At 43.2% G+C, this 24,097-nt stretch overlaps 4 protein-coding genes across 5 annotated transcripts in view; 3 read left to right on the top strand and 1 right to left on the bottom strand.

Annotated features, from left to right (window-relative positions):
• Positions 1-24,097, bottom strand: part of LOC116056460 (nuclear factor 7, brain-like) — a 313,536-nt gene that overhangs the window by 241,916 nt on the left and 47,523 nt on the right. The window lies entirely within an intron of this gene.
• On the top strand, positions 1,434-3,110 carry LOC116056481 (nuclear factor 7, ovary-like). Its single transcript, XM_031308606.2, has one exon. The coding sequence runs from the start codon at positions 1,470-1,472 to the stop codon at positions 2,856-2,858; it is 1,389 nt and encodes a 462-aa protein (XP_031164466.2). The 5' UTR covers positions 1,434-1,469; the 3' UTR covers positions 2,859-3,110.
• The window catches only part of LOC116056480 (tripartite motif-containing protein 35-like), a 31,340-nt gene continuing 12,521 nt past the window's right edge, over positions 5,279-24,097 (top strand). The window contains exons 1-2 of one of the 2 annotated variants that reach the window (XM_036001834.1): positions 5,279-5,526; positions 12,270-13,678. In XM_036001834.1, the coding sequence (XP_035857727.1) occupies positions 12,287-13,675 (1,389 nt within the window). In that variant the 5' untranslated portion in view covers positions 5,279-5,526; positions 12,270-12,286 and the 3' untranslated portion in view covers positions 13,676-13,678. Of the gene's footprint in view, positions 5,527-12,269; positions 13,766-24,097 lie in introns of those variants that run through there. The other variant, XM_031308604.2, reaches the window with a different exon arrangement.
• LOC116056487 lies at positions 17,613-23,802 on the top strand. The gene is made up of 12 exons (XM_036002224.1): positions 17,613-17,642; positions 18,877-19,098; positions 19,250-19,327; positions 19,434-19,559; positions 19,768-20,060; positions 20,178-20,238; positions 20,350-20,505; positions 20,650-21,394; positions 21,553-21,765; positions 22,095-22,272; positions 22,352-22,583; positions 22,713-23,802. The coding sequence occupies exons 1-12, from the start codon at positions 17,613-17,615 to the stop codon at positions 23,778-23,780; spliced, it is 3,402 nt and encodes a 1,133-aa protein (XP_035858117.1). The 3' UTR covers positions 23,781-23,802.

Here is a 24,097-nt window from a genome sequence, read left to right as displayed (position 1 = left end):
TTAACTGTTGACACAATACAGTAACATGAGTTATTTAAATGAGCTGATACATGGTTAAACCTCATTAGCACTTACCAGTGTATCTCCGTGTGTACTTGGTCCACAGCAATCCCACCAATCACTCCCAAAACGTCCCAGTTAGAGAGGAAATACCCTAAACATCTTCTTTGTAAATCTTTAAAACTATTGTCAGAAAGAAACAAACAGGCCTGTCTTGTTGCATGATCCAAATTTTATTCAAAACTTGACACGTTCAGCGTGCAACGTTAGCTTGCTAGCTCAGAGGCTCCGGTTGCTATTTCTCGAAATGACTGCAGTTAAGAACGTAAGCACAAAGAAAGCAGAAGGTGAGGGACATCTGGTGGCACCGGAACTGTCCTGTAAATGAGCCGTCTTTGATCCAGACTAAATTTACATGATCTGAGTGGTTTTAGTTTATTTCCATCCTTGGAGAGATTTGATTTAAAAGGTACAATATGAAATATTTCTGCATTAAAATGTCAATGACCGTACCCATGTTGTTATATTGTTACAGGAACACAAACTCAGCCAGCACAAACTCCAGTCACGGGTGCTAACAACGCTGACAGCAGTAACTAAGTTTAATAATCTGCCTGGGAACAGATCATTTCAGGCTCTAGCAGCCATCCATTACGTTATGTCTCTGTTACCTGTGTGCAGAAAATCTCCCACTGCCAAAATTCTCCCCCCTTCACATTTAACTGTCTTTACAGTTACATTTAGCTGACATATATATATATATATATATATATATATATATATATATATATATATATATATATATCTACAGTGCTGCTCATAAGTATTTATACCCATGCTAAAGTTGACTAAAAAGAGGAATAAAAAAATCATCTTTTGGAAATTGATCTTAGTGCCTTAATTAAAAAAATGAGGAAAAATCCGACCTTTTAAGGACACCAATTTTTGCTGGTTTGATTTGCATTGATATGGATCTTATCTCAGTTAGCTATTAGGCTAACTGAAATAAAACCATGCCAATCTCCAGGTATGGTGAAGGGTATGTGATGATGTGGGGGGGCTATTTTAATTCCAATGGCCAAGGGAAATTTATCAGGATGCATAGTATCCTGGATCCATGAAATAACTGGCCTTTAAAAATAAAAATCTGCCTTCCTCTATGGGAATTTAACATAGGGGTATGTATAATTATGGCCCCTGTATTTTAAGGAAGAACATTTATTTATTTACAATACATTATTCATTCACAAAACAAATTGGTATCCTTAAAGATTTTTCCTCATTTTTTTAACTAAGGCATTAAGATCAATTTCCAAAAGATGATTTTTTTTATTCCTTTTTTTAGTCAACTTTAGCATGGGTATGAATACTTATGAGCAGCACTGTATATATACACCAAACTCTAAATGTCGCACCATTACTGACTGTACTTTCTGTCTGCTGTGTTTTCAGCTTCACTCAGAGATAAAATGGCTTCCAGATCAGAGGAGGATCTCTGCTGTCCGGTCTGTCGTGATGTCTTTAGAAATCCTGTTCTTCTGACATGTAGCCACAGCTTCTGTAAAGACTGTCTGCAGAGATGGTGGAGACAGAAACAAGGTCGAAAATGTCCAGTCTGTAAGACAACATCCTCAAATGCAAATCCACCTTGTAACCTGGTGTTAAAGAACCTGTGTGAGGCCTTCTTACTGGAGAGAGATCAGAGAGCTTCAGAGGCTCTCTGCAGTCTGCACTCTGAGAAACTCAAACTCTTCTGTCTGGACCATCAGCAGCCAGTGTGTCTCATCTGCAGAGATTCAGAAAAACACATCGACCACAAATTCAGACCCGTCGATGAAGCTGCACAACAACACAAGAAGGAGCTTCAGGAAACTCTGGAGCCCTTAAAGGAGAAGTTAAAGGGTTTAGAACAAGTTAAAGTGAAGTTTGATCAGACAGCAGAACACATAAAGCTCCAGGCGCGACGCACAAGGAAGCAGATTAAGGATCAGTTTAAGAAGCTTCACCGGTTTCTAGAAGAGGAAGAGGAGGCCAGGATGGCTGCACTGAAGGAGGAAGAGGAGCAGAAGAGTCAGACGATGAAGGAGAAGATGGAGGCTCTGAGCAGAGAGATAGCAGCTCTTTCAGACACAGTCAGAGCCACAGAGGAGCAGCTGAGAGCTGAAGACGTCTCATTCCTGATCAACTACAAGGCTGCAGTGGAAAGAGTCCAGCAGCGCCCCCTGCTGGATGATCCACAGCTGCTCTCAGGAGCTCTGATAGACCAGGCCAAACACCTGGGCAACCTGAGCTTCAACATCTGGAACAAGATGAAGGCCATGGTCTCCTACACTCCTGTGATTCTGGACCCAAATACTGCTTGTCCATATCTCATCCTGTCTGAAGATCTGACCAGTGTGAGACGAGAAAAGAGACAGCAGCTTCCTGATAATCCAGAGAGGTTTGATAAATACCGCTCTGTCCTGGGCTCTGAGGGCTTTAACTCAGGGACTCACAGCTGGGATGTCGAGGTTGGAGACAATGCATACTGGACACTCGGTGTGTTAGCAGAGTCTGTCCAGAGGAAGGGACGCATACAGTCTGGATTCTGGATAATAAAGTTCCATGAAGGCAAATACTCAGCGTGGTCTTCACCAGCTCCACCCACTGATCTCGTAGTGCAGAAGCAGCTCCAGAGGATCAGAGTGACTCTGGACTGGAACAGAGGAAAGCTGTCGTTCTCTGATGCTGATACTGACACACACATACACACCTTCACACACACCTTTACTGAGAAGATGTTTCCATTCATTATAACTGCTAATAAAGTGAAGATATCACCTGTAAATGTGTGTGTGACAGTGGAACAGAGCAGTTAAGAGGATGATTATATTCATTCGGTTTTTCTTAAAGAGAAAAGTACCCGGAGTTAACATTTTAATCTGCAGCTATCCTACTGCTGTCTTATTATTACAAAGATATGTTTACTTTTCTTTTCTTTCAATAGTTTTTAATTTAGAATAGAGTTTTTATGTAAATTTAACCTATTGGTCAGTTTGATATATATATATATTTTTTTTTATCAATACCGTTTCAACTTAACCTGTTTTATTAAGCCCAGTTCAGACCAAAGATTTGCAACGAGACGAGTTGAAACTTCTTGTAACAAGTCGGTCTGCAGCGTTCTGAAACCTGACAGTTCACGCCAATGAGACGAGACAGTGTTATCATCTCCATGACAACGCCTCGTTATTCTTCTGTTCTAACTTCCGACTTTTAGGCTTTTTTGTAGCTGGATATATCACTTGTTTTGTCTAAATATGAATGTGGATAATGCTAGTGATAGTGAGATGCTTGCTACAGTTACATTTCTAGTGATGAATCGGCGAAAAACAGGTTTTATTTCTCTGATTCACTGCTTTGTTGTAACGCCGTTGGGCGCTCTCTCTTACGTTCTAAAACCAGCCTCTGGAGACTCAACCAGCTGACTTCTCTATTGGCTGTTGAAACAGGAGACGTCTCTTACGTTCTAAAACCAGCCTCTGGAGACTCAACCAGCTGAGTCGAGCTGTGACGGACCGGTTCAGACCGCTGAAACTTTTCACTGCGACGTTCTAAAACGGTTTTGTCTGGTCGTGAATCTTTGGTCTGAACTGGGCTTTATTTTGACTTGTACATGTCTAGCCATCACACAGGGCTTTGATCATATATTATTCAGAGCCTGATATATTGAACATTTCATTTCAACATGGAGAAAATGGATTTATTTTGAAGCTGTTGACAACAAAATAAAAAAAGAATTTTGAACCTATCAAATATATATCAGATTTTTGTTCTGGAAAGTTATGCTAATGAACACACATTTAACAGCCTAAGATAATACTTCATTTGCACATTTAAACTTTCAGAAAACTTGTAATACACAAAATGATTGTAAGTAATCTCATGGCGTTTACCCACTGCTAGTACCAGCTGGGCTTGGCTCAACTGTCCTTTTTTCTCTCAAATTTTCCATTGCAGATTTAGTACCGCCTCATGTGTGAGGCCTGAGGCGAGCGTGGCTGGTCGTCATAGCGACGCCGCAGGAAACTGCCGTGACCTAACGCGACACAGAACGTGGAAGGTGTGTTGTTTTTGATTCTTGGCATGTGGCTGTTTGCCAGAAGACAGATTTAGTTTCTAAAGAAGCTGGAGGCAACAACAAAAACCCACCGCTGGCTAAACTATTTAAAAATGGTGGGTTTGTTCAGGACACCCCCCCCCCGTCTGCTGCTAGCAGTGATGACGCTGTGATTTGTGACGATTCTCTATGACCAATCAGGAGTCTGCAGGTTTTCACGTCACCTTTTTGGTATCGCCTCAGCTCTCTTGGACACTGACTACGTTTACATGCACACCAATATTCCACTATTATTCCAAATATGACAATATTAAAAATGTTATACGGGTGATGTAAACAGCATATTCTGGTTGGATATTCAGAATAAGGCATTTTTCTGAATATAGCATTTACAGATTAAGACGTGTGTGTGAATCAAATGAAAAAGGTTCTATGATTTCCAGCAGGTAATCTGCCGTCTGGAGATGATTTTTAATGTGTGTGATGAAGAGATGAACTTGCAGCAGGAGTTCTTTTGCTGATCCAAGTGTTGAACTGAACAAAATACCAAAAGTAAAAGCACTCACAGTGGGCCTCATTCTGGGCTGAAGAACTCATTTATAAAATTTTGAGGAGGACATGCCTCGCCTCCTAATGCATGTGTGTGTCTCCAGGCAGGACGTCTATCCACAATCAAAATCATATTTCTCACTGAATTTCCAACTGGTTTTGAAGCTGTATTTCTGATACATGGTACTTGGTTGAATTTAAAATGCAGGTTTTCATACCAACATATCGGCCAACCACATAACGGGTGGGTTATAAAAAACATTCACCCGCTTTTGTGTATTGTTTACACTTTAGATATCCTGATTCACCTTACTCATCTGTATATCTGTGTTTAAATACTGTCTGTTTATAAAAGGGTGTTTATTGTGTAAATATGTTGGTTTTATTACTATTAGTATTATAACTAATTATATTTTTTCTATTTCTTATACTTTATGTATAGTTTTTCTCCTATGTCTACTTAATGTGTATTTGTGTTATTCTGATGTGTGTACATTTTTACACAGGAACTTCCCCAGTTTGGGATTAATAAAGTTTTTATTATTTTATCTTATCTCACTCCATACCAGTTGGTGGCGGTAAAGCACCAAATGGTTGTGTGTCAACCGACAATAAACAGTGGAGGAAAGAAGGAGTGAAGGAGTAGTAGAGCACCGACAGGAGCTATACGGTCAGTTGCCCGGTAGAGAACCGTTGAATCCATTTCAAAGTGTTTCTCCATCCGACCAGTGAGCTCTGTTCACCGAGTTCCCGCACTACAACCTCCCGGACCGCTTGATATCGACTCCTCAGCTGCTTCAGGTAACCCGCCATTCGTCCAGAAAACCAGCAGAAACCTGGACTGGATTCACGGACTGGACAACTGACCGGCTCATTCTGTAAGTGCTCAACAAACTTATTTATTTTACTTTATTTTGGTTGAATGTAATAACTGAATTAAACATCGTTTACATTTGTAAATGGAACAGTTTTTTCATTTCCTTTGTGGACAGTTTAATTGACATTAGTGTGGCATTGCCCGACCCACAGATATGTAGCCCACAGTAACTAGGCTACCACATTACGTCCATAGACAGTATATAAGGATACGTCGACGCGGCCGCCATTTTGGTACGGACATGCAGACTAATGCATGTTTGTCTACAGGCACAGGGCCGGATTAACAATTTCATGTGCCCTGGGCAACAAGACTCAATAATAATAATAATAATAATAAAGTGCATTCAAGAGACCGAACAGATGCACAAATGTTTAACATAGCCTAACTTTTTTACAATGACTCTTTCACAGAACTTGGTGCCTACAGAGTAATTATTAAATGTTTCAATATGTAGCCAATCAATTATCTTTTGACTGCAACAGTGAAATAAAGCAGACAGCTAGGGAAGCTTTAACTTAAAACTTATTATTTCTAAAATGCTCTGTGCTCTCTGCCTCTGTCCCTCTCTGATCGCAGCCTCCTCTCTGTCATCTCATCTCCTCCTGACACTCCTGCCTGTCCCTCTCTGAATCTGCAGCCTCCTCTTCATCCCTCAGAGTCAATTCTTCCTTTCCCTCTTCTCTTTCACTTATTTCTGCATCTCCTTCTGTGGTCTTCTCCTGCTCTGACCCGCCTGGTCTCTCCAGTTTACTGCCTTCTCCTCCTTCATTTCCCTCCTTCTCTTCCTCCTGTGCACTCCTCAGAATTTGAATACAAATGATCTGATCTCTCAGCAAGCACTGTGTAGTGTGTTGTAACGTAACGCCACTGAAACAGCGACCCTCTGTAAACGTTATGAATTCAAACTTGCCAGTTTGTAATATTTTGTATTATGTTGTTCTTGTCTTTACTAATATCAGCTCATATGCAGCTCAGTCGCTCCAGTCTTTGCCGGGATGCAGTGCCACCACACCGCAGCAGACTTGCTGTGACAGACTGTGGTAAAGTTGGTTTTATATGGACGTTGGATATTCAACACAATAGAAAAATCTATTATGCAGCTTGACCTTCCAATATAAAACCAAGTTTACCACAGTCTGTGACAGCTCGTCCTCGCTCGCTTAGCAGGAAGCTACACAAACTGTTTTTGACGTGATTTAACATAATATTTTGATTGAATGCAAAGATCCGCGTATAATTAGGAAAGTGAGGACTGCGTTTATAATGTGATCTAACATAATATTTGACGGAGCCCACGGCCCCTTAGATGTCCTGTGCCCCTGGGCAAGTGACCAGTTGCCCTAATGGTTAATCCGGCTCTGTACAGGCAGGAGGTCTATCCACAATTAAAATCATAATTTATCGATGAATTTCCAACCGATTCGTAAGCGGTCTGCTTTGCTTCAAATACCAGACATGCATATATGATACAGGGTACTTTGTCAAATAAAAAAATACGGGGTTTCATAACAAAAGACCATATATTGTGTAGATATAGAAACCTAACTTGTTATAAGTCTACTTACGCCCTGTCTTTTGTTGTCTGTCCTGTCCCTTGTCTGTCTTAAATGCTCTACTTTAAGTAGTAATTGCACTTTATGTATAATCTATAATATGTGTGCACTAAATGTAGCCTGTCTCAATTGTCGTTTTTATATATTTTAAATGTAACAGCGTGCTCAGCGTGTAACACCACTTGATCCATGGTGAAACGTTGTTTCGTCTCACTATATACAGTGTATATGGTTGAAATGACAATAAAACCCACTTGACTTGATAGTACCAGTATGCAGCTTTAAGACTAATTTGATTAAACGGGTGAGTTATAAAAACAATTACCCCCAGTTATAAAGGGGGGAATTAGCTATAGAGACCCAACCTGTTCTTTGTACCAGGCTGTAAACGTGTTTATTTATTCTGTAAAGTTCAAAGTAAAAAGTTTAAATTATTTTTAACATAGGAGTCTCTGGGGAATGACCCGCCTCAAACGGCCACGCAAAGAACTGCAGTTCAGCCGCAGAGCTGCTGCTTCAATAACACACACGACAAACGTCATTTTAGCATCTTACTGAGATATTACTCACTACTGAAATAAAAATATTTTACGTGACACGTTAGCTTAATTCAATATCGGTAACGGAGGATTAACATGACCTCTTGTAACATTACAATATTGTGAAACACCTTTTTAATCTGTGAAATGTTCCATGTTACTTAGTTTGGCATATCTTTCACATGAACATTCAAAAGTCTTTTTCTATGAGTCTGTATGGTGAAGTGAGTCAGATGTCCGTCCCAAACTGGTGGCGGCACAGATGCATCTCACACAACCAAAGGCGGTATCTATGTGTTTATATCTATGATGCCAGACCTATCTCCACAGCGCCGCCGAGGAAGGTCTGGCAACAGGAGCATACACTCCTGCATAGGAAAAAAACGGTCAGGGGTTGTTTGCATTTCTTTAAACCAATTGGTGGGGCTAATCTCCAGTTGCAAAGATGGTAAACTTGTTTTGGTGGAACATTTGCACCCCGCTGAAGAGAACGCAACATGGAATAGAATGCCTTTATTGTGATTGCATATAACAACGAAATTTCAATTGCACTTCCCTTGGTGGGGACACATAGTATGACCAGACAACATAGTAAAACATGTATTGGGTCAATATGGGTCATGAGTTCAGGTGTTTTTATGGCACTTGGATAAAAACTATTCGAAAGTCTGGAAGTGCGACTGGAACCCTGGAAAGATCTGTAACGCCTTCCAGATGGCAGCAGAGTGAAGAGGTTGTGACCTGGGTGGGAACTATGGGAATTATGTTTTTTGCCCGCTGCAGGCATCTGGTGCGATATATGTCAGTGAGTGAGGGGAGCTGTGTGTGAACTATGTTTTGTGCTGATTTCCTGAGTCTGTCCAGCGCCTTTTTGTCAGCAGTGGTGCAGCTACTAAACCACACCAGAATGTCGTGCGAGATGATACTTTGGACAGAACAGTTGTGAAAGGATAAAAGCAGCTTCTGGGGGAGGTTGATTTTGTTGAGTGACCTGAGAAAGTACAGCCGCTGCTGTGCTTTCTTCACAAGGGCTGTTGGTTGCCCAGGTGCTGTCCTGTGAGATGTGTGTCCCCAGGAATTTGAAGTCCTTAATCCTCTCCGCAGTGTCCCCATTGATGTAAACCGGGAGAAGGCCAGTCTTAGAGGTGTTGAGAGACAGGTTGTTGGTGGAGAGTTTTTAGATTTTATCCCTGTAGGCGGACTCATCATTGTTGTGAATAAGTCCTACAGTGGTGTCTAGGGGTGGGCGATATGGACAAAAATATTGATTTTGACGATAACGATAATTAGACTATATCCTTTTAAAAATGTGTTTTTAAAAGTCTGAGTTACTTAATCACTGATGATAATAATGGGCACAATGTTGAATGATTTACTTATTTATTTTCTTTAAAATGTAAGTCTTCAAGTAAAAACATGTCCTTGTTGCGTTACAACCTATGGCCTTATTGAACAAATGTCTTCAAGTACTGCCCAGTACAAGATTACACAATAATACAAACGAAAATCTGGCCAAAAGGTGCACTTCCAAATCAGATTATCTTAAATAATATTTTAAGTGCAGCCCGGTGACATGTTACCACGCTTCCTCCAGTTGCTGAATGGACTTTCTGAAGGGCTGCTTGAGGCAGGGATGCATAGATATTTTTTAGCAAGTTTCCCCAGTCTGGGGAAATGTACCACTTGTGATTTCCACCAATCAAGTGGATTAACATCACTGTCCACCTCAGGTATCCGTAAGTAGCTCTTGAGCTCCTTTTCAATAGCAGTGGCCAGTGACTCCTCTCCTCCGACTTGTGTATTTTGAAGTAACTCCCAAAAGACTTTTTGGTCTTTTTTGCTGCCTCCCTGGTGTCATCATCATCACCACCACCACTTGCTCCATCTTCTGCAGCTGTAGCCATAGCTGCAGCAGTTGAGGGGCCTGGGGTAGGGCTGTCTTCCACTGTCATAGCCATGAGTTCAGTGGTAGTTGTTGACGCGCAATGGCTTTAATCTGGTCATCATCATTGTAACGGTTTTTGACGCGGGGGTCAAGTGTGGATGCCAAATTTAACAGGTCATCCACACAGTCGTCTTTGTACTTGGTGTTCAGGTACTCCAGGATGGTTGTTTTTACTTGTATGGTTAGGTCTGTGTCATCAGATTTCACTGCCAGGACCTCAGAGTTGAACAATGCCAAGACAGTTTTGAGGTAGGACATTGTTACAAGTTGCTCACCTGAAAGAGCATCTGTAAACTTAACAGTGGACTAAGCACTTTGCTCACTGATTCCAGCACATCAACATCTTGCCATGTTGGAATAAGATGCCTGCACTTTCTGTCTGCACCCAACACATGACGAATGGCCTTTTCTTGCTCAATAAATCTCTTTATCATGCGCTGTCTTGAGCCCCATCTTGTTGGCGATTCTGTGATGAGTTTATGCTCTGGGAGCTTCAGCTGATCTTGGGCATCACAAAGCGCTATCTTCATTTTCCAGCTATGGGAAAAAGCTCCAGCGACCTACTTGCAAACTCCAATGGCTCTGTCTACTCTAGGATCCCTCATGCTCCTCTCTGGAAAACATTTCATATTTACAGAACAACATTTATTGTGAGCCAATTTCACAGTTTAATGATGTGATGTCCTTGTCAGATATGTTGGTCTAATAGTAGCCTACCTTTACACTAAATGTGTATGCATTTGTTTATTGCAGTTTAATTACTGTTAATTTAACACTAGAAAGGCCATGATGGTCATTTTGACCGTTTTGAAATTTATATATGTAATAACTTTGCTGAATAACAAAATACAATCCTGCTGCCTGCTGACTTTTCCTAAAAGAGTCTGTATTTTAATTTTAAATTGTTTTTATAGACATTACACAAAAGGCAAAGAAAATACAATCACTTTTACCTATTTCGGCCATAAACGGTCATATTGACTGCTCGGATTTTCGTGGTATTGTTTTTAATTTTTCGCGTGGTTGAAGATGCATCTTGGGTGCTTAGTAACTACCATAGTCTCTGTCAGAGAAACGTAACTAGCGGTCTCGAGTAACAAGTGTGGGCATCACCGATGGGCCGAAGGCAAAGCCAGAGTCGGTAACGTAGGCTACTACGGCGTGGATGGACTCTGTTCTGAATCGGAAGAAAAGCACCGGGCGCTCGCTCTGTGAAAGGCACGGTACACGTAGATGGCCGGTAGCTGTCTACGTGTTCATATAACTTTATACATCCTCGAACTGGCTGGAATCATTACACACATCCTCTCCAAGGAGTGAACCAGCTGTAAAATGTCCCGGAGGAAGTTCAGCTGGCAGAGGAGCTGAGAGCGGAGTTTATGGAGGAAAAAAGGGCAGCGGTGCACGGTCCGAACAGCGCTGACACCACAGCAGACACCAAAACGGAGGCAGTACCAGGTTAGGTTATAGCTAAATGTTCAAATAAGATACTTTTTAATTGTTATTTGGCTGTGAATTATGTTGAATGAATGAATATTTTTCGGGATATGAATGTATGAAATAATCATGGTTTACTATGCCTTGTTATGAATTATTGAAACACGTATTAGGCTACTACTCAAAAGTATAATTAAAATCGTTAAAATGTACATGTCGGTGTTATTACGTTCTAAAGATATCCTAAGACAATACATGCATTAATATCGCAATTGGGTATTTATCATGAGAGATTATAGAGTTTGAAATCTGGCGGTCAAAATGACCGCTCACGGCAGTTCTAGTAGTTATGGGAGTCCGGCCCTTCCAGTATCTTAATACAGTGTAACTACTTAAGTATGTAAATAATGCAATAAAATAATAATAATAATAATAATAATAATAATAATAATAATAATAATGCTCTAACAATCACTGCTGATAGACGTACATTTCTGATACCATGGCGGGAGGAATCTAACCGTGGCGGGCCGCCACTTGCCAATCAACATAGAGGAAACGCTGACCAATCAAAGTAGGCCACTTACCAATGGCAATATGGAGTCTGTGCCCGAAACACGGTAGCCTCGTCCAGCTGTTAACTCGGAGTGCACTGACAACGTTTGCACTGCTGTCTGTGGTCATGCACACCATACAGTCTTCCCTCAGCGACCATGATGCGAGGGCATCCTTTAGACCTTCAGCAATGATGTCGCCTGTATGGTCATCTGGGAAGTAAGATGTTTGCAAATAAAAGTGCTGAAGTAGCCAAGATTCCTCGATGAAATGCACCGTCAAGGAGAGGTACGGCTCGGATGTTCTGCTCGACCATAAATCCGTAGTGGTTGCCAAGTGTGACACCTTCTGCAGTTTATTTGTCACAGTTTGGCGACATGAGTCATGAGTTGGGCAGGGCAGTTGAGCTGAAATACTTTCGACTTGGCACTGTATATCTGGGGTCTAGGGTATTCATAAGTTCTGTAAAGCCCTCTGTCTCCAGCTGAATCGGCAGCATTTCTTTTCCTATAAACTTGGTGATAGCATTTGTAATGTCACACACACACACACACACACACACACATACATATCACACCCATCACACCATCTTAAAAGCCACCAGGAGATATACCTGGCTAGTATCCATTAACCAAAAAATAAAATAAAAGGAAATAATCTAATCTAAATCATCACCATGACTGACTGTACTTTCTGTCTGCTGTGTTTTCAGCTTCACTCAGAGACCAAATGGCTTTCAGATCAGAGGAGGATCTCTGCTGTCCGGTCTGTCATGATGTCTTTAGAAATCCTGTTGTTCTGACATGTAGCCACAACTTCTGTAAAGACTGTCTGCAGAGCTGGTGGAGACAGAAACAAGCTCAAGAGTGTCCAGTCTGTAAGACAACATCTTCAAATTCAAATCCACCTTGTTACCTGGTGTTGAAGAACCTGTGTGAGGCCTTCTTACTGGAGAGAGATCAGAGAGCTTCAGAGGCTCTCTGCAGTCTGCACTCTGAGAAACTCAAACTCTTCTGTCTGGACCATCAGCAGCCAGTGTGTCTCATCTGTCTGCATTCAGAAACACACTCCAACCACAGAATCAGACCCGTCGATGAAGTAACACGACAACACAGGAAGCAGCTTCAGGAAACTCTGTGCTCCTTAAAGGAGAAGTTAAAGGGTTTAGAACAAGTTAAAATGAAGTTTGATCAGACAGAAAAACACGTAAAGGTCCATGCGCGACGCTTAGAGTCGCTGATTAAGGATCAGTTTAAGAAGTTTCACCAGTTTCTAGAAGAGGAAGAGGAGGCCAGGTTGGCTGCACTGAGGGAGGAAGAGGAGCAGAAGAGTCAGAGGATGAAGGAGAAGATGGAGGCTCTGAGCAGAGAGATAGCAGCTCTTTCAGACACAGTCAGAGCCACAGAGGAGGAGCTGAGAGCTGAAGACGTCTCATTCCTGATCAACTACAAGGCTGCAGTGGAAAGAGTCCAGCAGCGCCCCCTGCTGGATGATCCACAGCTGCTCTCAGGAGCTCTGATAGACCAGGCCAAACACCTGGGCAACCTGAGCTTCAACATCTGGAACAAGATGAAGGACATGGTCTCCTACGCTCCTGTGATTCTGGACCCAAACACTGCTGGTCCATATCTCATCCTGTCTGAAGATCTGACCAATGTGAGACGAGGAGATGGACAGCAGCTTTCTGATAATCCAGAGAGGTTTGATAAATACCCCTCTGTCCTGGGCTCTGAGGGCTTTAACTCAGGGACTCACAGCTGGGATGTCGAGGTTGGAGACAGTGCAGGCTGGGCAATCGGCGTGTTAGCAGAGTCTGTCCAGAGGAAGGGAAGCATACAGTCTGGATTATGGATAATATTGTTCCATAAAGGTAAATACGCAGTGGGATCACCACCAGCTCCACGCACTGATGTCGTAGTGCAGAAGCAGCTCCAGAGGATCAGAGTGACTCTGGACTGGAACAGAGGAAAGCTGTCGTTCTCTGATGCTGATACTGACACACACATACACACCTTCACACACACCTTTACTGAGAAGATGTTTCCATTCATTTTAACTGCTAGTAAAGTGAAGATATCACCTGTAAATGTGTGTGTGACAGTGGAACAAAACAGTTAAGAGGTTGGTTATAGTCATTCGCTCTGTCTCTCTTCAGTCACTCTCTAACTCGCTCCACCATATAACGTTACCGTGCTTTCGGGCGCTCGTTGAGGCTCCGTCTAAAACTTTCGACCGGCTGTTTGTAACATAAAAATAAAATGGATTATGGATCCTTTCATTTCTGTAGTTTATAGCTGACTTTACCAGCTGACTTCTTTATTGGCTGTTGAAATAGGAGACGTCTCTTACGTTCTAAAACCAGCCTCTGGAGACTCGACCAGCTGACTTCTCTATTGGCTGTTGAAACAGGAGACGTCTCTTACGTTCTAAAACCAGCCTCTGGAGACTCCACCAGCTGAGTCGCAGCGACACCATCAGCTGGTTTGAGTCGAGCTGAGGTGGGCCGGTTCAGACCGCTGAAACTTTTCACTGCGACCTTCTAAAACGGTTTTGTCTGGTCGTGAATCTTTGGTCTGAACTGGGCTTTACTTTGACTTGTACATGTCTAGCCATCACACAGGGCTTTGATCATATATTATTCAGAGTCTGATATATTGAACATTTCATTGCTGAAAATGTGGAGAAAATGGATTTATTTTGAAGCTGATGACAACAAAATAAAAAAAGAATTTTGAACCTATCAAATGTTCAGGTTTTTGTTCTGGAAAGTTATGCTAATGAACACACATTTAACAGCCTAAGATAATGCTTCATTTGCACATTTAAACTTTCAGAAAACTTGTAATACACAAAATGATTGTAAGTAATCTAATAACGTTTACCCACTGCTAGTACCAGCTGGGCTCGGCTCACAGCAATATTCCACAATATTTCCGAATATGACAATATTCGTAATTTGATGAACAGGTCATGTAAACAGCATATTCCGGTTGGATATTCAGAATAAGGCATTTGTCTGAATATAGCATTTTCAGATTTAGGGGCCATCCACACGGAGACGCTTTTTGATGCAAATGCACGTTTTGCATCGTTTGGGCCCGTCGTCCACACGGATCCAGTAAACGCACTGCCTGAAAATGCACTTTTTTGAAACCGGGTCCCAGGTTGAAAAAATTCGAAAACTGCTCTCTTTTGGCTTCGTCTGGGTGGCGAATACGAATACATCCGTATCGATGATGTCATCGCCACATCCCTCGACCTCTAGTGCACGGCCACACACGACTTCACTCACTGCGGTGAAGCTAAGCGAGCATATCCCATCTCAACGGTCAAACCAGCTCACTTCATCTAGCTAAATAGGTTGTCTCTGCTCCCTGACACTTCCCTCTGCTCTGCCGGTCCTGGATTCTTCACAAGATATATTGCTAACGTTATGTAGCTAACGTTAAACATCGCTAAAATAGCTGACCGCTACAGCAACGACGTAACGTTAATGTTAGCTGCTATGGTTAGCTGTTTATAAAGTGGAAGCTAGCTAGCTAATCTGTCTGCTTATCGACTCCTTGAACAGATTATAGTAACTTTTACCACGGTTTATTGTAGAAAAGCTACTGCAAGAAAACGTGTAGATTATCAAAAAGACATTGGTTCATTGATGTTTGTTTGACTGCCGATGTTAGCTAGCAGAGCTAACGTTAACGCTCTAATGTTAGCTCTGCAAGCTAGCGCGCTGCAATCATGTCCGGTGGCAGACAGAATTGCAAAATAAAAATCAATCCAACAGCACATTATACAATGTAAGCAAAGACACGTTTTCTTAGGGCGGCCTTTATAAAATGAGAAGTGGTAAAAGTTATTATAGCTAGTTCATGGATGTATTAAGAGAACGTTAGTCTAGCTAGTCATGTTATGATGGGAAGTTAACTATGCTCTTCTTCTCCGTGTTTTGGTGAATTTCTGTAGCAGAAACAGCGCCGCCTATAGGCCTGGAATATCAAGTCGCTGTTGAGTCATTTACAAGTGGATCCGTATGGACATAACTATTTTTGAAACGAATCCAGGGAAGACGGGTAAAAAAAAAAGATTGTTTTGGTACGTGTGGACGTGGCCTAAGACGTGTGTGTGACATTGAGGTTTAAGAAGCATTCTTTTGACATGTATACAGCACATTCAGAATGTGTCTCGATCGGGGTTTTTACTGCAGTTTACGGCCTCTTGCACGTTTACGGCTTATGTTCAGCTCTGTGTGTTTACAAGGCTGCAGACCCAATGAGGAGAAACACAGCTACTTTTTTAAATGTTATCAAAGACTTGGATATCAACACATTTTTGGATATGAGGCGACTTTTTCAAAAAGCTGGTTGAAGGAATGAAAGAGGAGAGCTGTGTTCACACGCTCCAACATGTCCTCCACCCCTGGGAAAAATCGTATTTTGCAAGGCTCCATGTAAACGGGAATATTAGTAGAATATTCTTTTTTGGAATAAGGGTAAACGTAGTCAGTGCTGCAGCTAAGCGCCGAGGTCCGTAAGCTTAGCTGTCGTGATTACACAACAACGGTTTCCAACAAAATAAGTCATATTCAAATTGTTTAAATATTGTGGGGCAACTCACTCTCAAAATGAATGAATAAAAGCAACAGACAGAATTTCTAGTCCATCCTTGTTTAGTCATCCAGCTAACTTAAAGTGATTTGTTGAGAACTTTGGATTTCCCAAATTGAAGGTATACTGCACATATAAACACCAAACTGCTTTGCTAGCTCAATCATGTTGTAACTAAGATATCTGCTGAAAAAGACACATTTTGAATGGATATATTTAGCAACTGTACGTGCGAACCTGCTTTGCTAGCTCAATGTTGTAACTAGTGTTTCTCACAGGTTGGGAATTTACTTGTAACGGCGGGTGGCGCGGGACGTAGTCTCGCTTTGCCAGACCTTCCTCCACAATGCTCCGGAGGAAGGGCTGACTAGTCCACACAGCATTCTGGGATGGGAGAAAAACGTGCACTGGTTTATTGGCATTTCTTTAAACCAATCACAATCGTCTTGGGCAGTGCTAAGCGCCGGACGGAGCCACGGTGCCTCTGCTGAATAGCCTCGGGAAAGAACTTGTTTTGGTGAAACGTGTACGTTCAAAAGTAGTTTTAGTCGTGTAACAGAAAACTCGGATTGGACAGATAGTCTAGCTAGTTGTCTGGATTTACCCTGCAGAGATCTGAGGAGCAGTAGGGCTGGGCAATATTTCAATATTATATCGAAATCGTGATATGAGACTAGATATCGTCTTAGATTTTGAAGAATTTTAATATCGTTACATGGTAAGTGTTGTCTTTTCCTGGTTTCAAAGGTTGCATTACAGTAAAGTGGTGTCATTTTCTGAATTTACCAGACTGTTCTAGCTGTTCTATTATTTGCCTTTAACCACTTAGACATTATATCCACATTATGATGGTTATTTATCTGAAATCTAAATGTGGAAGATATTTTGTGAAAGCACCAATTGTCAACCTTACAATATCGTTGCAATATCGACATCGAGGTGTTTGGTCAAAAATATTGTGATATTTAATTTTCTCCATATCCCCCAGCCCTAAGGAGCAGTTAACCATAGTCCTCATTAGGGATCGACCAATATGGATTTTTTAGTGCCGATACCGATTTTTTTTTTTTTTGCTCCCTCAATTTACATCATAAAAATGTAAACCCTGCCACGGTGGATTTGTTTTCGGAATCTGCTCTGCCATTTCTTTAAAAATTATAAACAAAAATACAGATCAGTGTCACTTCTGCAATCATCTTACATTCATATCACCCAAATGTTGTGTGCAATGTGCAGCATATGGATGGGTGCACTGCATATGGTTAACTGTGCAAGGGTAAAAGGCTTTCATCAACATCTACAACACAGCCTTTATGATGCATTGCTGAGACAGATAAGACAGATATAATCAGGTATCGCAAAATGTCAACACATTTAAATAATTGAAGAAAACAATAAACCTGAAAAGCAGCCATTGAAATGAAGTGCTTGATTTGTAATTTAAGACTGCCATGGTGCTAGTGGTGGAGGGGCAGTGCATGGTCTGCACGTGAACTGCAGCGTCTCCAGCAACACAGAGCTGCCTGTGGACGCCTGTCTGTAAATAATGCCGGGAAAAAACTATTTGTGACTGCAGCAGCCGCGTATCGGCCAATGCCGATACACGTAAAAACGCAAATATCGGCCGGCCGATAAAATCGGTCTATCACTAGTCCTCATAAATTCACCGGAGTTTAGAACGCGAACACAAAGGAAGAGAAAGGGGACGGACATCCGGCCTAAATGAGGGACATAGGGTGGAATTTCCACCGGCAACGGGGCAATCCTGAAGTGGAAGGTCGTGGATATAGACTACATATCCTGTACTTGATGTGGAAGCCCTGAGGCATATTGCATAGGCGCTGGTGGATCCTTATTTAGGTTAAGCCAGGCCGTAGAGAAACATTTTAGTTGACTAAACTGTTATGTAGCCTAAATGGCAACACATTCTCACTTCCATCGCATAAAATTGGTCAGGTGTCTTTGGCATTGTTACTGGCGCTAGAAGTCTCCTTTAGCGTCAGATCTAAACACGCTGGGTCTGGACTTTTGACGTCACTTTTGACGCAGTTAGGTTTAGGAAAAGATGGTGGGTGGGGTTATAAAATGTACGTGTCTGTCACACACAGGACAAGAACCCCAGTCTCCGGGGTGAAAGAACTTTGTTGTCTCTCTACTTATTATTCTCTACCGTTGTCTCACTACATACTACTCTCTACATACTATTCTACCGTTGTCTCTCTACATACTACTCTACCGTTGTCTCTCTACATACTACTTTCTACTTACTACTCTACCGTTGTCTCTCTACATACTACTCTTTACCGTTGTCTCTCCACATACTACTCTCTACCGTTGTCTCTCTACATACTACTCTCTACTGTTGTCTCTCCACATACTACTCTCTACCATTGTCTCTCTACATACTGCTCTCTACCGTTGTCTTTCTTAATACTATGTCATCTTACAGCGCCGCGGAGCTGCTGTGTCATGTTTTTCATCGTTACAGATAGAAAAGTGCCCGCTTCAATCCAGGGGGCAGGCCACTCTCTGGGGGAAATCTCACGCCTGCTTGTGTGGATTTCACAAGGTGCCTTCGATTATCATACATTTTCACATTGTATAGATTGAATGCAATAGCCTTGCAATATATGCAATATCAGTGTGCCTGTATAAATTAACATCTGGAAGGTTGTATAATATTATGTGTCATATATATTTATACATATATTACAGGGTCATCCGCCAGCCAAAGTAGACGTCACAGCCGCCAAAAGCACAACCAACAACCCCTGCACCAGTGCAGTGGACGTCATCCCCAGCACCAGTTCAGTTGACGCCACCCGCAGGACCATTGCAGTGGACGCCATACCCAGCACCAGTTCAGTGGACGCTGTTCTTGGCAGAGGCCCACCAGTGTACAGTCCTGTCACACGGCCCAAAGTGTCCCTATCAATGGTCAGCATACTGTACTGTATTATTGCATAATAACATCTTACTTACAAACACAGACACCCTGGTTTTACATTGGTGGTACAGATTTTATGTTTCACTGACTAATCCATTTTAACAACATTATTATAACCAATTACTATCTTTTTGTTAACAGTTTGAAAAGTCAAGGTTTGGAGGCCCTCATGCGGCTGCAGCCAAACCTAATTTAGATGTGCAGTGGAAACCCTCTCAGGTGAAAATAATATCACTTCATTTCGTTAAAAGTGAATGCCATGTTGGTTGAAAGTTCATAATGACACCTATTTATTGCATTAAAAGTTTACACAACCCCTCAATAGATTCCACAGACTCCACCGATTCCTGCCACATCCACATCACCCTTAAACCCGATGCCCTCTCCGGCTCTCCGGCCCATCATCCAGCCCGCCTCTTCCTTCTTCCTTCCTCCAGCAACAGAGACCACAGTAAGATACCAATCAAAATATACACGTTTGTATCATTCAAAGCTGTGTCATGTTGTGTAAACTTATTGTTTCAACCTAGCCTGCAGTCCCTGTGGATCTGCCATTGCTCTGGCCGCAGACTATGCGGCCAGAGCAGGAAAGCTGGAGCTGAAGGACAGCGTACAGCTGTGGTACAACCCCCCCACCTCCAACTGTCTTATACCATCAGGCTCCCACTCCACACAGGTTCTTCTCCCACCGGCTCCTGGTCTGGATGCCCTACAGGCTGTGGAAGCTACGCCTCCAGTGCACCAACCCTGCATGTGTCGGGCATCAGTTGTGTGGTGGTGGACTGCACAGGAGGGTGCGACAGGTGCTGGACATCGACAACTACTACAACATGGTCACAGAGACCCTTATCTGCCCCAAGTGCAGGTCCAGCTACCTGTCCTGGGGACACACTGTGCTGCAGCAGTTAGACCTGGCCCATCGGTCCGAGTTCAGGGTCATCCTCACACGCAAGTAATTATTTTGCGCTGATATTCACTTATGTATGAACTTTTTAAGACCCTTGACAGTATTTCCTACAAAAAGTTGACCTGAAAATGATACTTGAATTCATGTTTTTGTCCTCTTCAGACATGCCTGTGACATACGTGTCATTCGTTTGTTGCATGAGAGGACTCTGGGGAATGGACTGGTACAGCTCATAGGTCAATTGAAGGAGAACCACAGCGCGCAGTGGTTACAGCAGGTGGGTCGGTACACCTCAGAGTGTATGGGGTTTCTTAACAAACCCGGCCTCCAATAGCTGACGTTTCAGGAACCTCCAGCACCTGTGGAAGTGCCGAGCTACAAGTGGCTCCTCACTGTGTACAGCAAGGACATCCTCACCAGGCTGGACGACATCAAGGCAGCCATCACCTCCACTTATGGGTCCATTTTAAAAATGGACTCCACCAAGAAGGTCAGAGCTGTTTGAATAATTGCACCCTAATTTAAAATCATTGAAATCATTTTGTTTTGATTATTTTTTTCATTACCATTATTTTGATAATTATAATGATGATTACTTGTATGTTTTCTATGTTTATGATTTTGTTTCTTTCAGATCACAAAGAAATTGAGTGGGCCTGCAAAGGGGACGGCACAGTGGATGACGTCTGTGGGCAACGAAATTGGTCAGGTGCTGATTAGTGTCCTGACTGCAGACGAAGGTGGTGGAATCGATGCAGTGGCAGCGGGGTTGGTGGAGCGATACAGGAGGGCAAGTGTTGCTCCCCCGACCCTGCTCTATGTGGACTCCCACTGCTGCGAGGAGGCAGGGGACACAAAGCTGCAGCAGCGGTTTAGTGGCTGGCCAGATGTCATTATCCGCCTTGACATCTGGCATTTCATGCGACGTCTGGCTGGAGGGGTCACAACAGATGCCCATCAGCTGTATCCTATCTTTATGGCGAGGCTGTCGGCATGCATTTTTGAATGGGATGCTGGGGACCTTACGGATGCAGAGGTGGACAAGCGCATCTCCAAAGCAGAGCTGGCACTCCACTGTAGGAGAAGGACACGTGGGACGGACAACACCATCAGCCTCCTGGACATGCTGATAGGAGAGCTTAGCGGGCCCAAAGCCAAAGACTCAATGGGTGTTCCGCTCTTTGACACTGTGCGGATGCAGCACTTATGGCGGGTTCAGAAGCGCCATGTTGGCTGCATTCAGGACCCCCCACATGTGCAGCTCTACATGGAAACGGGGACGGTTGCCAAGGGTGGAATGGTATTGAAGACCTTTAGGTGCGCCAGAGGTTCAACGTCGCTGGAGTCCTTTCACTGCCACCCGGCCAGATTTATTCCAGGTTCGTCATTGCAGAATATACCACACCTTGTCATTACTGTTTATTTCATTGCAATTAACATTTTCCAATGTTTGTTTCTCTATGCAATGTATTGTGTTCCACTGTTGTGTTTCTCTATGTCATAGATATAATGTATTGGCCTCTTTTGGTTTTCACAGGGAACAGCGCCAATAGTCTCAATTTCCAGATTTATCTGTTGGAAGGTCTGTTCCGATGGAATAAAAACCGCGCTGCAGCTGCACTTGTAGGTGGGGGCAATTCAGCCCAGCGGACTTACACTGGGGAGCTGGTGTATGCTGTGAACACCAGCTACACAGCACTGTTGGGCAGGAAATTGGTCCCCAGATTCTCTCCACCTGCAGTACACACAGGTAGATAAGATATTGTGACAAATGTATGAGAAATAAATACAGTTAATGTTAAAGTAGTTTTAGTGGTGTTCACAATAATCACAATTGTGCACCTTTCAGAGAACCCCTTTTTAATTTCCCTTTATTTTTTTCCTATTACAATGTTTGCTTAGGGGAGCTCATTGGAGTCCAGTACCTGTTGAGGCAGAGGCAACAGCCCCTGGAGGACATGACCCCTGGCTGAGACAGGACTTCAGAGTTGCTGGAGGACATCACCAAGGAGGAACAAGGGGAAGAGGACGAAGGCTTTATTGATACCTTGGGAGAAGAGGCCATTGTCGAGAATCTAGTGGCGCCAGATGCTGCGCTGCCTCCTGCCCAGCTGCCCTCTTCTCCACCTCTAGTTGGTTCCCACCCGCCCACTGCCCAGGGTCCACCTACTCCTGTGCTGCCTGTCGCCCAGCCGTTCTTTGGACCTCTGCTTGGTGCCCAGGGTCCATCCGGCTGGGTGCCCCCAGCAATGGTAAGGTTTCCTATGGTAGTCAAGTTGACAATTAGTTATCATGTAGTAATATAAGTTCTAAAAAGCAGTCCCTCTGCCACACAGCTGCCCGCTGCCCAGCCGCCCTCTGCCCAAGGTCCACCTCCTCCTGTGCTGCATGCTGCCCTCTGCCGTGCTGCCCCCTGCCCAGCTGCCCTCTGTCCAGTTTCGACCTGCTCCAGTGCTTCCACCCACTACCCAGCTGCCCTCTACCCAGGGTCCACCTGTTCCAGTGCTGCCTGCTGCCCAACCGCCCTCTGCCCTGCCTGCCTCAACCGGTTCTGTGCCCTCAGCAACGGTAAGGTTTCCTATGGTAGTCAAAAGACAAACTCACATTCCCAATCATTTAGTAATTTTCCAATGCCCAATTAAATGAAAACAAAAATGCATATGTACACCCACCTAACCACCAGTTATATATTTCCAGGCTGTTGGAGGACATGGCATTCCAGGATTGGAAAGAGTGGATGAGTTGGCGGAGTATCTTGTCGAACTGAGGACCCAAAGCAACCTTGTACTGAGTCCACAACAAGTGGCAACAATTATCAGCTTGTGGCAGAACCTGGAGCAGTTCGATAAAGATAGGGTGAACTATGCTGCTCGACGTCAGGACAGGCTCGTTACGGGGAAGTTTAGGTCGTCAAAAAAGAAGGCTGCCTTCACTCCTGGTGTCAACAGCACAAAGAGGTGCGTCCTGGGATCCAGTGGCTCTCCGGCTCAGTGGCCTAACTGCTCTCGCCTTGTAGAGATGACCTATGTGAGGCTGTGTAACATCCACCGCAGCCCCAAAAATAAAGGCACAGCATCCCTATCCAAGTGGGACCTCGTTCTCAGGGATTATAGAAAAATTAGGCAGCTAATCCTGAGTAACTCAGAGGTAATGCAGCACACCACACTCCAGCTGGTGGAGGTCAACCAGAGGATGCTCATCACGTGGCACAATGAGCGTCGAAAGGGTCAGGAGGTGTCGGCGCTTTTGCAAGGTCTGCAACTACCTGTGGCTCGGCCAGTCACTTTTGACACCCTGCCTCCAGCACGAGTGCAGCCTGTCACACCTCCACAGTACAGCCACCAAATACACGCATACAAATGGCCGCCAAACACAGCTGAGCAGGTGAAGACCAAGCTCAAAAACATTCAGGCCTCTGCCTCAGCTATCTCAGCCCCTATGGCAACAGAACCTCAGTTGCCCAGAATGCTTCTGCCCAAACCAGCACCAGGGTCTCAATTTGTGTTGCCATATCCTACAGTTCTACAGTACAGAATGCCCATCACTAACCCTGTAGCAAGCGCTCCCATGTCTCCCATGCCCCCTCCACCTGCAGAGACAACGAAACGCAAGTACACCCGTACTGTGACTACCAATTTGTGTCGAAAATGTGGCCAGTTTCGTACAGGGGAAACTGGCCACAGCCAATATAAAGGGAAAATGTACTGCCCAAACACCGAGAGCATAACCAAAGAGGAGTGGCTGCGAAGAATGAGGCAGTTATAGTGCATTTACTTTGCTGGAGCAACTCTCCATAAATGTAAATATGTTTGTTTTAATAAATACACTTTTTTTGTAAAATTAAAATCTGGTGTGTTGTATTCATTCACAATCAGATGTAATTAGGTCAAATGTAATTACCTTTTTTATGGAGTTGTATCTGAATCCAGTTTCTTGCAGGCTGAATGAAATCTAGGCCTATAACAGTGTAGTGTGAATGATGTAACTACTCTAAAAAGCAATAAGAAACAATGGACATAGCATAGTCAATGCAGTTCATGCAGTTTTAAAATGCAAATAGAAGTATTTTGATTCAAAAAGAT

This window comes from Sander lucioperca, chromosome 6 (genome assembly GCF_008315115.2).
Source record: "Sander lucioperca isolate FBNREF2018 chromosome 6, SLUC_FBN_1.2, whole genome shotgun sequence".
Lineage (NCBI taxonomy): Eukaryota > Metazoa > Chordata > Actinopteri > Perciformes > Percidae > Sander > Sander lucioperca.
The sequence above is the reverse complement of the archived record's forward strand: the minus strand, read 5'-3'. Positions and strand labels throughout refer to the sequence as shown.

Excerpts from the sequence above, each read along its gene's own strand:
- LOC116056481 (XM_031308606.2), top strand. The coding sequence starts at position 1,470 with ATGGCTTCCAGATCAGAGGAGGATCTCTGCTGTCCGGTCTGTCGTGAT.
- LOC116056487 (XM_036002224.1), top strand. The coding sequence starts at position 17,613 with ATGGTGCTAGTGGTGGAGGGGCAGTGCATG. Across the intron at positions 21,766-22,094 it reads TCCACCTGCAGTACACACAG|TGGCGCCAGATGCTGCGCTG; the intron begins GTAGATAAGATA and ends TCGAGAATCTAG. Across the intron at positions 22,273-22,351 it reads GTGCCCCCAGCAATGGTAAG|CTGCCCGCTGCCCAGCCGCC; the intron begins GTTTCCTATGGT and ends TCTGCCACACAG.